This window comes from Tamandua tetradactyla, chromosome 10 (assembly GCF_023851605.1).
Source record: "Tamandua tetradactyla isolate mTamTet1 chromosome 10, mTamTet1.pri, whole genome shotgun sequence".
NCBI lineage: Eukaryota > Metazoa > Chordata > Mammalia > Pilosa > Myrmecophagidae > Tamandua > Tamandua tetradactyla.
This window is the reverse complement of record NC_135336.1, coordinates 32,358,630-32,375,582: the sequence shown is the minus strand read 5'-3', so window position 1 is coordinate 32,375,582 and position 16,953 is coordinate 32,358,630. Positions and strand designations below refer to the sequence as shown.

General features: G+C 42.3%; 1 protein-coding gene across 1 annotated transcript in view; it reads right to left on the bottom strand.

Annotated features, from left to right (window-relative positions):
• The window catches only part of DRD3 (dopamine receptor D3), a 43,357-nt gene extending 26,658 nt beyond the window's left edge, over positions 1 to 16,699 (bottom strand). Inside the window, exons 1-2 of the mRNA XM_077118327.1 lie at positions 16,430 to 16,699; positions 5,040 to 5,152 (exon numbers count right to left, since the gene is read on the bottom strand). Coding sequence (XP_076974442.1) covers positions 5,040 to 5,152; positions 16,430 to 16,699 — 383 coding nt within the window. The remainder of the gene's footprint in view (positions 1 to 5,039; positions 5,153 to 16,429) is intronic.
• Positions 16,700 to 16,953: the final 254 nt, after the last annotated feature.

Sequence of the window (16,953 nt, the reverse complement as noted above, 5' to 3'; positions counted from 1 at the left end):
GGATATTTTGTCAATGGATTTGCCTCTATAGTCAGTTGACTGTATCTGCTGGCTGGCTGCATCTACAACCAACAAAGGAGATTACCCTCAGCAACGAGGGGAGTTTCCTTATCTGATCAGTTGGACATCTTAAAAGCCAGAGCTGAAGATTTCAGAAGTCAGAAAGAATTTCTGCCTCTACTTCAGCCTGCCAGCTTCTTCTGGGTAAATCAACTTCATCTTCATCAGAGTTTTCAGCTTGTGGCCTGCCCCATGGGACTTGGATCTGCCAATCCCCATGGTTGTGTGTGAACCATTTCCTATCATAAGTCAATCTTTCCCTCTCTCTCACTCTCTTGTTTCTCTGGAGAACCTTGACTGATCCAATGGGGATAATACACTTACCTTACTGGGTTGTTGTGAAGGTTAGCAATAATAAATGAAAAGCTCTTAATATCTGGCACATAGCACGTGCTAAATAAATAATTATTTTAATTGTTGTTGCTGCTTCTGGAGTCATGCAAGTTAGGATCACATAGAAGAGGTGAGTGCATTGAAGACATAGGAAATGTGCCTCATTTACTTCAAGGAAACAGCACCTATAGAGGGGGCTGTCAGTATGGTCAGAGGCTACTCCCACTATACTCTATCCTCACCTCCACCAATGAAGGGGCCACTCCTTGCAATAGACAGAGTAGTAGCTGAGGAGCCAGGAGACTTGGTTCTTAGCCCCAGACCTGTGCTAAGAGACTGCTGGATGCAGTGTAAGCATGTAACATTTCTGGACAAATAAGGAGTTAAACTATGGTGCTTGCTCTGTGTCTGGGGTCTGCCTGGCTTGTCACTCTCCCAAAGGTCTCAGTCCCTCACAGGATATGGCCCCTACCTGGAACTTTGTCCCAGGATGGGAGGTAGAAGAGGGGATCTGATGAAGGCACCTCTTTAGAAAGGCTGCAGAGGGGAAGAGGCTGGGTCCGGGTGGGAGGGCCTGACTCTAACTCTCCGCCTGGGTTTAATGAGCCCCAGAGGTCTGTGCAGGCTGCTTTTCACCACCTTTTATTTGGTCAGACAGGGGACTCAATAAATCTTTAGTTCCAAGGACTCCCCTCCTGGAGTTGTTGAAGGAGAAAGCTTTTTGCAAATGACTGGAAAGCCCTTTGCAAATATAAAGTGCTTATTTAGATGCAAACTAAAAATCCAAGGTGCCTGTGACTCATCTGGTACCTATTGTGCTTGCTGCAAAGATGCGGAGGCTTGCTTGTGTGATGGGTGCCATTTGAGAGCCACTTAAAGAACTCCCTGGTGAATGAATTTGGTTGCATTATTCCCGGCGGCTCCTCATGGAGGACTCTTATTCTCACTGCTGGGATCATGTCCTCTTCCCCTGACACATTCTCAGCCCTCTCCCCGAGTTAGTTTTGACCCAGGATGCAAAGAGGCCTGGCCTGGTGGGGTGGCAAGGAGCTGGGGGCTGGGGGGTGGGGGGTGGGGGCACTTGGGCTTATGGGGTCTTCCCAACTCTGCCTTTTAAAAAGGAATAGGCGGCACTAATCCAAACATCCAGAGCTAGGCCTAAGAATCTAATGACAATAGTATTACTTGCTTTCAAAAACCCTTTTATCATTTTTTTCTTTTCTTTCCAATCTCTTACCACCCTGTTATTACAGACCGGGGCTTCATGACCAAAAAATACTGAATCCATTTGGTCAAGTTTGTCAGACTGGTGACTGGCATTGTGTGAAGACCAAAGGTCTGCTGAATGGCTGAATTTTTAATGAACTGACCGGCTATTTGGCATCTCATGAACAGAATTTAATGTTGTGTACTGCAAACTGCTGTTACAGATAATGGAGACAGCTTTTCCAAGGGCTGTTTTCATTCCTAGAGTTGGGAGGGGGCTCCGTTCTGAGGTTTGGTGGGGGTCGGTTCCTACAGAAACACAAGCCAAGGGGAGAGTGTCCTTGTCCATTAGGCATGTCTCCTCAGGTTTCAGGTAGGGGAGCACTCTCTACTCTGGGAGTACTCCTATATGGGGCAGAAGCCAGGTCAAGGTTTACTTATGATGGTTGTATATTAAGTGGTGACAGTGGAAGTATATGTTAGAATGGCTGCTGCCAGCCAATGATGTTCTCATGCAAATGAGAGAAAGGCACCCCCTTCTTGGCTGGTGAATTGCTTGGTGAATGAGAAACACTGGCTGGATTTCGGTTCCCACACCCTCATGCAGAGCACAACCTGCACAGCCTCACCCACGAGCACCGTGTGTATGCAAGGGTGTGTGGGGAGTGTAAATGCACACGTTCAAGGTAGACAGGGCAGGATGAGGAACTAGGGAAGCTGGGAGAAGGCTGCTCCTGCCGCTCTCCCTGAAATTCTGTATAATGTCACTCTTCTCTCCCTCCTCCCAAGGCTAGCCTTCTTGCATGCTCTCACGTCCTTTCTGAAGGGGAATATTTGGTGCGTGAACATTGACTGGCCTCAGACAGTGGCCAGCTGAATTCAGTTTAATACTCTTTGTTGCAGGCTCTATAATAGGCACAGCTGGAAAATTCACAGGGGACAAGAAGCTAGGTCTATTATGTGGGTTTGGGATACTGGAGATGACGATAAAGCAAACTGGTTGCAATCCACTACTTCTGTAAATATGTTCTGAAAATATATACAAAATGCCCAGAAATCACACAAAAGGCTTAGGGGTTATGAAGAGTTCTGTTCTTAGAGAGCTAAAAATGGCCTAGAATCCTAAACTATCCCTTGACTCTTTAGCAGCTTTATTGAGATATAACTTACATACATACAATTCACCCATTTAAAGTGTTCAATCCAATGGTTTTTAGTATACTTACAAAGTTCTGCAGACCATTCAATTAGCTGGCTGGTTTGCAATACCACCCACCTCAGGGGAAGGTTTTCATGTCCTCTTTTTTTTAAGTTATTGTTCAAAATTTCTACCTCACCACAGGAAAGGAGGTTCAGGGGTGTCAATATAGAGGGTATGGCATGAGCCACAGGAACCTTAGACAACATGGGAAAGTGAGGAGATGTGCGCCAGCCCCTCTAGCAAAGGCCAGGCTGGAGATACCACGACACGGTTACAGAGAAAACTTGAGAGCGCACAGAAAATGACTGAATCAGGACGGAGGAATCTGGATGGGCTTCATGGAAGAGGGAGGCAGTTGTGATAGACTGTGGAGCGTGAGAAGGATGCAGCACAGCCCCCCAAAAGGTTGATTGAGGCCATTAGTGGGAAGCTTTCAATTCCATGACAAGGTAACTTTACCTTTTATTCCACAGGCCAAGGACACTCTGAGGGTTTTGAGTAGGGCAGGGGACATTAAAGCTTTACTTCTGGGGGAATAATTCTGAGAATCATGTGAAGAGTCAGTTAAGAGGCTGTGACAGAAGTGAGAGATCATACGAGTCTAAAATAAGCAAAGGATAGTAAGAATGCAAAAGGAGGGGCAGCTCTGAAAAAATTGCAAAAGTAGCATCTAAAAGCATCAACTTCTTGGATGTGGGAAATGAGGATGAGAGAGGAGTCAAAACTCAAAATTCCAGGAGAATCGTGGTGTCTCTAAGAGACTATCAAGGCAAGAAGGCCCTTGATGGGGGATGCTTTTTATTTTGAACATTCTGAGTTATAGGAGACAATGGGAAATCCAGGAGGTCATATAGTCTGGGATTCAGGGGAGATGTTAGGGATGTAGCTGGAGATTTGGGGAGGCTTAGAACAAAGCTTTTTGCTTTGGGCTTAAGAGTGCTAGCTTGGATTCAGATAGATGTGGGTTCAAATCCCGCCACTGCAGTTTGGGGAAATTCCTGAGTTTCTCTAGGAAGCTGGAAATGAGGATGATAATAGTTTCTAAGAGCTGTGAAGATGAAATGAGTTAATGCGTGCCAAAGCCTCAGCACACTGCCTGGCATGAGGTAAGTTCCCCATAAATGGACCATCTGATCTAGTCACCTGCGGGAAGTAGGGAGTGGATGGATGAGATTCCTGGGAGAAAGAATGTATAAAGAGAAGAGGTAGAAGGGTCAGGAGAGAGGAGAGGATTTAGAGAAGGAAAGCTGGAGTTTCCTGACAAGCAACGGGCCACAGGCTCTCAAAGTCTTATTCCTCAGGGGTCACAAGAGGCCTGTGACCTCAAGGATCAGACGGAAGAGCGGGGATGGAGGACAGGAAAACAGAAAGAGAGGGGAAGTGAGGAGCAGAGGGGCCCAGGGCGATTGAATCCGGGCATTGGGACTAGAAAGTGACGTCACTCGGGTAGAACACACACAGAGTGGGGTGAAAAAGATCACAGAAATCCACCCCAGCAACCAAAAAGCAATTTCAAAAACATGTCATCCCTTACTTGCTTTTCTTAAACTCTATGAGGGAAATACATACGTCTCATCCACACGTTTTCAGAAATTGCCTTTCTTCTTTATCCACGTATCCCCCTCCTCCTTCCTTGCAAATAGTCCCACTGCACCTCACCCACCCCAACTCCTGACCCAGAATAAGTTAATTGATTAAAAATTAAAAACTCAACAATAGGAAAATTTCGGCCCTAACCCGTGCCTGTTCACCTTTTGTCCTCCTCCTCCCCCTTTCCTACCAATTAGGAATCACGAAGACCCCAAAGGAGGGTGGGAAAGCAAAGCCAGAATCTTCTTTAAGGGGCGGGGAAGAAAGACTGGGAAAGCTCATAGGGTAATTATTTCTCCCTTGTCACAGGGATGTGTTGTCACCCACAAACCAAAGTTTAAAAGAAAAGGGAGCCTAAGGGGGCAGTGCAGAGGTGGCTCAGTGGTAGAATTCTCGCCTGTAGTGCAGGAGACCCGGGTTTGAACCCCGAAGCAGGCACAAGCCAAAAATAAATAAATACACAAAAAGAAAAGGGAGGGAGGAAAGGGGGGGAAGAAAATGTCCTACAAGGAAGGCAGTAACGGTGATCCCAACGCCCTCATTTGCAGCTTGTGCCTCAAATACAGTGAAAATAGCCTGGCTGGGCCAGTTACCCCACCACCTGCCCTGGCCTCCTTTCTGAACTCTGCAAGAGGCATCCTGGCCCTACCTGTCGATGCTGATGGCACAGAGGTTCAGGATGCTGGCTGTACACATCATGACATCCAGGGTGACAAAGACGTCGCAGCAAACGCGGCTGAAGTTCCAGACCCCACCTGTCACCTGGGCATCAGAGATGACAAGTCTGTTAGCGCTTCCCCCAGTGAAGGAACAGCCACCCCGTCAACTCTCCGGCCTTCCCCAGCTGCCGGCACAGATGCTGCCACGCCCTCTCTGTGGTTGGCGCCGTCATTAGCAGACAGCAGGCAGACACCGAGATCCAGACTGGTTTCTCAAGAAAGCACAAAGCAGAGTGTTAGAATGTTAGTTTGGAAAGGCTCTTCTGAAATCAGTTAGCCTAGTGTTTCTCAAAGTGGAGACTCGTAAAGGTATTATCTGAACCCTTCTGTGCTGGTTTGAAAAGAAGTATGGCCCCTAGAAAAGCCATGTTTTAATCAAAATCCCTATTCAATACTGTATGTTTGAAACTGTAATCAGATCATCTCCCCGGATGATGTGATTTAGTCAAGAGTGGTTGTTAAAAATGCTAAAATAAATTTAGTTTGAAATGCTAGTGATCAATGAAAGCGAGGGGTAAGGAGTATGGTAGGTATAATTTTTTTTCTTTTCTGTTTTCGTTTTATTTCTTTTTTCTATTGTCTTTTTATTTCTTTTTCTGAATTGATGCAAATGTTCTAAGAAATTATAAATATGCAACTAAGTGATGATATTGTGAATTACTGATTATATATGTTAATGTTTTATTTGGTTTGTTAAATTTTTTAAATTAATAGATAAATTTAAAAAAAAAGAGTGTTAAGCTGGATTAGGTGACAACATGTCTCCACCCATTTGGATGGGTCTTGATTGGTTTATTGGAGTCCTGTGAAGAGGAAGCGTTTTGGAGAATGGGAGATTCGGAGAGAGCAGAGAATGCTGCAGCACCATGAAGCAGTGAGTCCACAAGTCAGCGACCTTTGGAAATGAAGAAGGAAAACGCCTCCCGGGGAGCTTCATGGAACTGGAAGCCAGGAGAGAAAGCTAGCAGATGACGCCGTGTTTGCCAAGTGCCCTTCCAGCTGAGAGAGAAACCCTGACTGTGTTCGCCATGTGCCTTCTCACTTGAGAGAGAAACCCTGAACTTCATCCGCCTTCTTGAACCAAGGTATCTTTCTCTGGATGCCTTTGATTAGATATTTCTATAGACTTGTTTTAATAGGGACATTTTCTCGGCCTTAGAACTATAAACTAGCAACTCATTAAATTCCCCCTTTTGAAAGCCATTCGGTTTCTGGTATATTGCATTCTGGCAGCTAGCAAACTAGAAAACCTTCCTTAGACCTACAGAGTCAGAATCTCTCGGCCTGGGACCCATGAATCTTCATTTTTAAATAAATCCTCTGGTCAAACCGAGGTTTGAGGTTAGACACTCATTGATCTTGTTCAAACCCTGGAGGTAAGCTCGTTATAGTTAAGTGATATGCCTCCAGATGCATAGTGGGTAGGAAAAGAGCTTGAATGACTGCCAGATGCCTGTGCTGTGTCCAAACTCCCCACCCAGGAGAGAGTTTACCATGTGCCCATATGTAGACTGAGAACAAGTTTTTCATAAACTTATCTCCAGAATGAAAATGTATTTGGCTTCTTGTTTTAAAGTTTGGAAGCGTCCAGAAATAATGTCTATAAGAACCTATGTAAAGTAAATCTGTGCCGATGGGCCCGCCTTCAGCACCTCTGTCCCAATCACTGAGTAAGGGGGAGAAAGCCTGCACCCAGGGGATTGGAAAGGAGCAGAGAACCTTCTCTACCACACACAGAATTAGTGAGGATGCTTCCAACCTCATGCATTTACATGTGCTTCAAGCACACCACTTCCTCTGAATAACACTTAATAACAAGTTGGGAAGTTAAGTAATTTAATTTATACTCTAGTGCTTAAAAATTTTTTTTCATAACCTAACTGAATGGGGGAGATGTGTCAAAGGAGATCGTCGCTTCCAGAATGTCTTCAATATAGCATTCTTGGGCCCCGAGGGTTTTGCACACCAGCAAGCTCCCTGCCTGTGGGGTCACCGCGCTTGGGGCTGGACAGTTCTCAAGGAGAAGCCCGTGAAGCTTTGTGCCCCTGGCTGCAGGTAGGTTTCCCGATATACTTGCTGGGCAGGGCCAGTGACAGTGCGAGAGGAAGGGAGAATGAAACATTGGCACAGTGGCTCCTTGAAGTAGCTTCTCAAAGAAAAAGCAGACGTTATGCAAATGATTGTAGGTGAAAATGTACCGTCTGTCTGCCAGTTTTTATCACCCAAGCATCGCATTACAGGACCTGGTTATTTTGCTTTTCATTCCTGTTTCATCCCACTAAAGCGAGGTCCTGAAATGCTATCTATCCTCCCTCTTCTCTAGTAACTTCTTTCCCCTTGGATTGATTTGCTTGTCAATGTCCCATTTTATTCCTGTATCTGGTCACTTCCAGACTATTTTGAGAAACTCTGACCAAAGGTATTTAATTTAAAAGCAACAATGAAGAGTTCAAATTCAGGAAGTCATCATTTTTGTTCATTTGGTTGTGAATTTACTTTCTCACTTTTAGTTCGACCATTTGGCTCAATATAAATAAAGGTCTAATAAGAAGTTATGGGAATTCTGAGACTGGAAAACTGTTTAAAAAGGGAGAGATAAGAATTCTGAGCTAAACAGTCATAGTAACACAATGATTTAAAATAGCCAAGAGAATAAAAAAGTGATTTTTCTCATTATATAAGACAGACATATGCTCTAAAAACTTCTTGCAAAAGTTGAATTCTGTATGCTAAATCTCATTTTAACATTAAGTCCCTACACAAGCGATGTCTTAAATTGGGGGAAAATACTTTTTCGTAATTCTGAGTGCATGTTTGTGCATGCGTGTTGGAGGGGGAGCGTAGGTGAGAGAGGTTGGTTGGGACAATAGTCAGCTCCAGTGTTTTCTAGGTGGTCCCATCTCCCCCCCTTCATGAAACAAGTACTTGTGAGGCTCTTAATATTTTTTGTTTTATGTTCTAAGAGATTTTTAAAAATGTACCAGAGGCCTTATCCTTGAAAAATTTACAACATAAATGGAGTAACAAGGCATTCTTAAATAAAATAACTATTGACCTAATATTGTTAATAAAACCTAAAATTTATTGAGAACTTACTCTGCGTAGATCATCAATACAATTCTCATTTCAGGAATTTCTATAACTTTGAAACTTCAGATTCTGAAAAACAAAATGAATCTGTTCTTCTACTTTTAAGAATTTACCTGTTCTTAGAGCTTTTTGAAGATGTATTGCACGCTAACTTGATAGAAGATTAAATCAATGTTAATAAATCTGATGGGAGCAGAGACTTTTCCCTGTTCAATGCTGTGTCCCAGCTCTTACAGCAGTGCCCAGTATATAAATATATTCTTAAAAAATGAATGGTCTTTGACATAATCTGTATTGATAGTAAAGCTAATATTTATTGAATGCTTACTAAGTGCCTTGTGTTCTGCAAAACTCTTTATATACATAGCCTTTATTGCCTATTATAATCCTATGAGACAGGGCTATTATCTTCATTGCAGAGAAAGAAATTAAAGCTTAGAGAAGCTGAGCACCTTGCCAAAGGCCAAGCAGCTGTACAGGCTGAGATGGCATTTGAACGCAGGCAGCCCAGCACCCTGCTATAGGGAAGTGTCCATCGACGAGGACTGGCTATTTGAAAAGGAGTGAAAGTGGGCAGAGAACAGAGGAAGGAAGAAAACCATGTGCTCATCAAGGATTTTTGTGTGACCAAATGCATCATCTCCTCTCCTTTCTAGGGAATGACACACCCTCTTGATCACGTCTATCCTAGAGTAGCAAAAAAATGGCACAAAGGCAGTGACGGCTGCTGCCTCTGGGGCCTGGAAAGTACACGGGTGGCAAGTTTATTTGGTACCCATCTTCGTTAGTCCCTAAGACCCCAAGCCCCTCAAGCTTGCAGGTCCCCACAATGCCATCTCATCCTGGCTGTCCTTTTTTCCTCCAATTTCTGCTATCAAAATTCCCATTCTGTCTTTGACCTCAGTAAAATGTCTAGAAGAAAACAATCTGATTAGCTGATTAAAATAATTCCCATTAAGTCGCTATCACTTTGCCTTCTCAGGAATTTACTCATTAAAATTAGTCTCTAATCAGTGGGATGTGCAATGGAAAGATTTCTTTTCTTTCTTTCTTTCTTTTTTTTTTTTTTTAACTGGGGTCCTCTTATAACTAGTAAATAATAGTAAGGGATCAATAAAGAGCAGCAAAGTGCCAAGAATGTGCTAAGTAACTCTTGACACATTGTCTTATAGCAACCCAATGAAGCAAATATTATTTCCAGTTTACAGAGAAAAGAAATCGAGACCTGGAAATGTTGAGTGATTTGTCCAAGGAAACATAGCTAGTGAAAGGAATTCTTAAGTTCCACCCTTTAATATTAACCATTATTCTATTCTACCTTTCAAAAGTCGGCACCTTACAAATCTACTTCTAAGAAATGTACAATTTTAATACCAGAGGAAGAAGAAGAGTCGACATTTGTCCATCCATTCATCCATCAATCTGATAAGACCAAGGCCCAGGCCTTGCCTCTTCCATTTTGAGAGCAAGTCACTGCACACAGCTGCGTACCTGAGTGGGGACAGATCTTAAAGACCAAAGAATGTAAAACTCTGTCCTGCCCCCCAATCACTGTACATAACCAAACCTCATGAGAGTCTGCTGAAATCCCATTTTAACAAAATCTCACGAGATAGTTAAACTTTATAAGCTGACCTCTTGACAAGCTCTTTCCCTTCTGATTTTTGGCATGAAGTGCAGACTTTCTTTCTTTCTTTTTTTTTTTTTTGCATGGGCGGGCACCAGGAATCAAACCTGGATGTCTGGCATGGCAGGCGAGAACTCTGCCTGCTGAGCCATCATGTCCCGCCTGGAGTGCTGAGTTTCATGTACCCACTAGCTGCCATTGGAAGATTCTCTTCCTGTTGGTAAGCCCCAAATTAAACTCATGGGGAACTTTTTGCCTTGGGTGTTCTTTGGTTTCTGGTTGAACTGGGCTGAAACACCATCCATCCATCCATCCATCCAATATTTATTGAATGTTAATTATGTGCCTGATACTCTGCCAGGTTGGATGTATTGAAATAAACCTATTTTGCGGTTCCCAGAGCTTCAGAATGGTGTGTGCATATTAGGGGAGATAGTGCTTGAATGGGTGTGGGTGAAGAGGGGATACCGGAGTTAAGTACTAGAAAATTTATGATACAATGTAGTAAGTGCTGACAATGGAATAAGTACGAAAACATTGGGAGAACACAAAAGATAAAGTGATTTTTAAAATTAAAACAGAAGAAAGCCAAAAAAAAAAAAACCAAAGTGATTGATTTAAGGCTCTTTAGAGACATGATTCTACCTTTCTCCGGAATCCTAATGAATAACTCAATTCAGAATCATACAACAGCCAGGTGGTGTTACTCTCACTTGCTAATGAATATAACTAACTCCCTTTGGCAATACAGAAGGTGGGAGTAAGCAAGAAGTTGTCTTCAGGTACTAAAGTTGGCTATTGATTTTCAACAGACACAGCCTAAGGCAGCATTTCCCAAATTTACTGATTATAAGGCAGCATTTCCCAAATCACCGGAGGCTCTTGTTAAACAAAGTGATTCTCAGGCTCTTCTCAGTTCCTCAGTTGGCTCTTACTACCTTAGAAGGTTTAAGGAAGGAGGGAAGAAAAAGCGCAAGAAGGGGAAAGGAGAGAACGCATGACATGACCTTTAGAAGTGGTTGTCCCTAAAGCAGTGCTCCCCAAGCGTTCTCTGTGGGATAGAACCCACAGCTTTATGGTACCTTCTCAGCAGAAGGATTTTAAATGCATAAAATAAAATACACTGAATCAAAAAGGATATCGATTATATAGTTACTGAAGTATATTAAACATACATACTTCTTTAATAAGACATTCAATTATAAGATCTACCAGCAGATGCAAAACTCCTGTAGTTTCAAAGTAATGATGAGTGTAAATGGCATTTCAAGATAATTGCAACAACCACCATTTGATTTGAAAATTAAAATATGTGTTATTTCAACCAGTGACACTCAGGATTTCTAATAATCCAAATGTAGTGGGTGAATGCCTACATTCATAATTGAAGGAAGTACCACAGTTCAGGTTGGGGAGAGTAAAGAAGTAATTTTATTTACATTCAAGTTGATGGACTCCCTAGGTTAAGGACTCCTGCTCTACAGAGAGATCTCCAAGGGACAGAGATAGAATTACTTCTCCAATTTAACATCTTCACTCTGTTTTTGTCTGCCACATTTGGAAGTTTTTTCTTCTTTTTGTTTGCTTTTTTAAGGGGAGAGGTGTTGCTGCAGGGCAAGATAGTGTAATGAACAAGGATTTTTCACTTTTCTGAGTCTCAATCTCCTCATCTGTGAAAAGGAATTTTATAGAGCAGTGGTTCCTAAACATCAATTTGTAGCAGATGGCCTAGAGTCACAGGCAAGTCTGTGGCTAGGAGCTTGTTACAATTCCTGTAGACTTACAGGGCCATCCCAGGAAGTTCTAATTTGGTAGATGTGGTGCAGGACTCAGCAGTCTGTATTTTTAACATGTAGCCCCCTCTATGAAAGTTTAACTCAGAGTTGTTTGGGGTTTAGGGTGCATCAGAATCACCAGAGAAGTGCATTTAAAATGCAGGCTCTGAGGTCCACCCTCTGGAATTTCTTGTGGTTGGATCATACTTTAGAAATGACAGCAGAAAGAATCTCCAAGCTCTTCCAGCTTTAATACTCTATGACTTTTATCAAAATTCAGAGATTCATAAGTAAATTAAACTAAATAAATAGCTGCTCTTTCCTGTTATCACCTTGACCCCTTTCTCTGAGTGAGTTTCTTTGCCTGCACCCATCATGCTCTATTTTGTTTGTCTACATTTCTCAACCCTTGAGTCTTTTCGCCTGTCCATACTGGAACCCAAGTACTATGAGTTTAGTATTCCAAATGGTGCCTGGCTGCTTATGCTGTCTTTCTGCCCTGATATAAGTGCAGTAAACATCACAAAAGGTGCTTAACTAAGTGGAACAAAATGGGATGTTTGTGCTTGGAGAGGGACCTCCAAACAGAGAGCAGCCTGTAAAGCAGGAAATTAAAAACTTGAGAGGGAATCTGAGATGGATCTATTTGGTATGGCACAGAAAAGATTTTTTTGGCAAATACTGCACCTGAATAAAATAAACAACCAAGCCAGGGACCTGCTTAAATATAGCCTCCTGTGAGGTTGGCTGTGCAGTCTTTGTCCTGAGCTTCTCTGATAGGCCTGAGGACAAAGGAGACCAAAGTGGGTCAGTAACTAGTCCTTGTTAGATCCCCTTTATGTACCACCTAAGCCCAGACTCCTATATGTGCCATAATGATGAGAAGATACCAATGAAAACTGACTGGTGCATACTTACTGACTGTTCTTTTCCCTCTTTCCAGTGGTGCCTGATTCCTGAGAAGTTGATGTGTTCCATGGAAGGAAAACATAGCCTATGCTAAATCAATTCTTCTATCCAGTTACTGGTACAGAGAAAAGCATGTGCCTTATGTCAATCCAATCAGAGCTCATCTCAACACTTGCACTGGAGATACTGGGAGATGAACTTTCTTGCTATGAGTGGTGTGGTGTGCAAATGTGAGGTCTACAGCTGAGCCCTTGTCTGAGGATGAGGCCAGTATATGGAAAAAGTCAAAGCTGAGAAAATTGTGGGGAAATGGAGCTAGAGTCCTGACCAAACCCTGCCTGCAGCCCATCCCACCAGTGGACTTTTAAAATTCCTGGTTGTAAGAACCAATGCATTCTGTTTATTTGGCCAATTGGAGTTGAGTTTTCTTTTACCTACATCTAAAATAGTCTTAACTGAGATAGTTAGAGACCATACTTTTTAGTTTTCAAAGAACTCTCTCATTGATGACCGTTGAGCTAACATCAACACTGAGATAAGGGAAGGTAATGTTACCTCCACTTTATTGATTTTATTCTGGGTCTTCTGACCCTCAGTTCTGGTCTTTTTCATCTTACCACACTGTGTTGGAATGACATTCATCTTAGTGAATTCCACCAGATGCACTGTTATCTGATGCTCTATTGCCTCAGAGCAATTCCCCATATTTTCATTAATAAAATTCATATTTTCACTTTTTATTTTCCCAACCTCCCTTGAAGCTAAGGGTGGATTCATGATCCAGTTTTGGCCAGTTAGACCCAAGTCAAATCCCTTGGGGAGTGGTCTCTGAAAAAGTTTTTCCTATGCTGTTAAAGGTAAAGATCCACTCCAGAAAAGCCCTATTTTTTTCTCCTGCCCCCATCCATCCTACTTTTGAATACTGCCATAACATTGGGGGCCATGGTAGCCATCTAGGGAGTGGCATGAAGTAAAGCCATCTTTCCCAGGATGGAGAAGACAGATGAAAGCGTCTGGGTCCTTGATGGCAGAAAGGATCAATGAACAAATACCAACAACTGCCTCCCCAAATTTTGGTTATGTGAGAAAAATAACCCTTACTTGTTTAAGCCTCAGCAAGTCAAATTTTTTAATATTAAAAGAGAAAACATTAACTCATGCATACTTGTGTCTAGCAAACTTTGAGCCAATATTCCCTTCAAAGAAGAGTGATGGAGTCAATCAAAGCACAAGAGGCTGTGAATTTGGTGATTCTTTTTGCACCCAAATGGTGTTTTTCTTTTTTGGGGGCCTCAAGCCTATGGTAGCCTCTGTGCTTAACACTGTGCCCTTTTCTCTTTCCGAGGGAACTCTGAAGTATACTCATATAATTAGTAGGCCAGCTACTCAAACTGTGTCATCATTAGGACAAGTCAGCCAGAGCAACACTTTGCTCTTCTTGGATACACATGAATTTGTATAGTCTTGGTTCCCTTAAAAGCTTAAAGTACTCTTTTCTGTCATTAAGATACAATGCTTGTCTTTGAAGTACACAACTATTTAAGACTAAAAAAAGTATAGACCAGGGTGGGATAGAAAGACTTAGTCTTCTGGACTAGAACTTTCTAATATCTTAGCTGGGTTGCCTGTTAATGATGGTTGCATTGTCACACCCCATCTTTAACTGAGACTGATGCTTTATCAACTGTTGGAGAAAGTGAGGTAGAGATACTAAGTTTCCTTGACGAGGTTCTTGAAGCAAGTTGGTAGAACCAAAAAGAGGCCCCCAGATCTCGTTTTCCAGTGGAGAGATATCTCTGCTTCCCCAAGTCTTCTTTATATGAGGGTAGACTTATGTGGTCATGCTGCAAGTTATGAATACCTGCACCAAATGACCTGTGGATAAAGGGCATATTTGTCTTTTATGAGAAGAACCAAGAGCTCCAACAGAGGTCTTCTCATGGAGGGAAAGCCTGTAAATATAGCCTACAGAAACCTTCATTAAAGACATTGACAAAATTTCTTGCTGACTCTGTGTTTCTTCAAGCTGTTTTTCTAAGCTCAGCAGTAAAATGGGGCATCATCTGCAGTGGCAAGTATTGCTAGAAGGGGATGCCATGGGTTTCTAGTGTGGAGACCTTCTCCTAAATGAATATCTACAGAGGTTTTCTGATACAGTCCAACTGGAGTCCTGGAAGCAACCACAAATGGACAGAGAACCAAGTGGCATTGTTTCAGATACCAAAGACCTGGACTTCAGAATATTGCAATATATTAGGAATGGACAGAAACACTTTGACAGAAGGGCTATGAATCATTTGACCAATATTCTGATTTTTACCACCTAAAATCTGTCTCTTAAACAGAAATTTCACATGCTTTTAACTTCTTTTCAGCCTCCTTATTATTGGCTGTAAAAAAAATTAAGTAGTTCATCCACCAAAAGGAAAAAAAAAAAAGGCCTGGCTGTATCAGTAGATAAAGCCACAGATGATAAAAACAAGAATTGCCCATCTAATATATACATTATGGAACAGATTTACTGAATCATTCATATATCAAATATTTAGCTAGCCCATGTTGTATGCCAGGTACAATACATCGTACAGGAAAAAAAGAAAAGGGAATAGTATCTGACTTCAAAAATGTCACAATCTAATTGGGTTGGCAGAAAAGGCAAGATAATCACAAGATACTCTACATCAGGATTATTTTAACAGGGAGAAATAAATGCTTTTTCTTCCTCCGAGTATTTCCTTAGCCTTTAAATCTATCCTAGTCATTCTCATTGTTTTCCTTCTTTTCCTTTTCTTTCTCTTTCTCTTTCCTTTATGTCTCCCTCTTGAGATCATAAGTCTAATTTTAGTTCCCAGCCATTCTTTAATATGGGTACTGGCATAGGCAGTCTATGTTCAAGGTTTTTGTTCTCCTGTGATATGTCATACTTAATTAACTGTCACCTTCACAATTAATATTAACTGAAATATTAATTTGATGAATCTTAATTTCTCTTAATCATAGCATCATTGTGATCCTTCATTGGACACCTCTTTAGAATGACACACCTGCAGAAGAGAAATATTAATAGTATGTTAAAGTGTTTGAAGGAAAAATACCTCTTTGGTAATTGCATGTTTTCCCAGAAAGAAGGTCTGTTTCTTGAACAGTGTAGGCATCCTGATTTCCTTGTTAGCGAATGGATGTTTTGTCTTGATCACCTCCTGACTCTGTTTTGCACTTCAAAGGAAAATACTTTCAAATTTAAGAAATGCTTCCCCCAGAAGAATTCTCCAGGGTCTGCTGCATTATCTGACTGGTGAGTGCTCTGTACTATTAACGTGGGCATCAAAATATAAATTTGAACATTGGTCTGTTCCTTCAGTAGCAGAGTGTGTGGAGAGCTGGCACCCAGGAGGAAAGGGCCAAGTCAGAGGGCAATTGATCTATCAAAAGAAATCTGATCTATTTGCAGAAAGTTCCCTTTTTTCTTCTCATTCATTAATTTTTTGTTTATTTTCCTAAAATCCCTAATCCCATCCCACCCTCCTCTCCCAGCCACTTGCCCTGCATCCCTCTAGCACTCTCTTATTCCCATATACATTGAACACTCAAAAATAAGTCCGTTGACTGCCTTTTCCTTGATTCTGAGACATGACTGGCAGAGAGAATAAACATGGGATGCTTTCAGGATGAATCTCACCAAATTCAGTCACCTGAATGCTGGAGACCTGGGAACCAAATCAATCCCACCTTCCAGGTTCTGATGTAGGTGAGTGACGTTGGATGGTGGCTGTACTCCAGAACTTCTGTTCTCTCATTAAATGGAGAATGACAAGGCCTGGAACCACTGCAGGGACTATTTTGAGCTCTGAAGTCCAGGAGCTCAGGGAAAGCTGAGACATGCACAATCACATGGGCAGCACACCTGAGGTCCACTTACCTCCAGGTACACCACCCAGGGCATCACCAAGGTGGCCACCAGCAGGTCCGCCACGGCCAGGCTCACCACCAAGTAGTTGGTGGTGGTCTGCAGGGCACGCTCTCTCAGCACCGCCACACATACCAGGCTGTTGCCAAAGACAATGGCCAGGATGAGTGCACAGTAGGAGAGAGCGTAGTAGGCATGCGGGCGGGCCCAGACGGTACCAGTGGAGTTCTCTGCTCCGCAGGTGGAGTTGATGTGGCCACTCAGCTGGCTTAGATGAGCCATGGCTGGGAGGAGGGGTGTGGCTCCCAGGGGACTCCTAGGAAAAGAATGTTGGTAAAATCAGACTTTTGCAGCTTAGCTGCTTATTAGTTACATTCTTTGATTTATTTGTCAAAAAACATTTATTAGGCACTTACTATATGCCAGACTGTTCTAAAAGCTGGAAATAGAGCAACGATCAAAATGGACAAAAATTCTTGCCCTCCTTAAACTACGTTCTAGAGGGAAGTATAGGTAAAAACAAGATAAATCCAGAA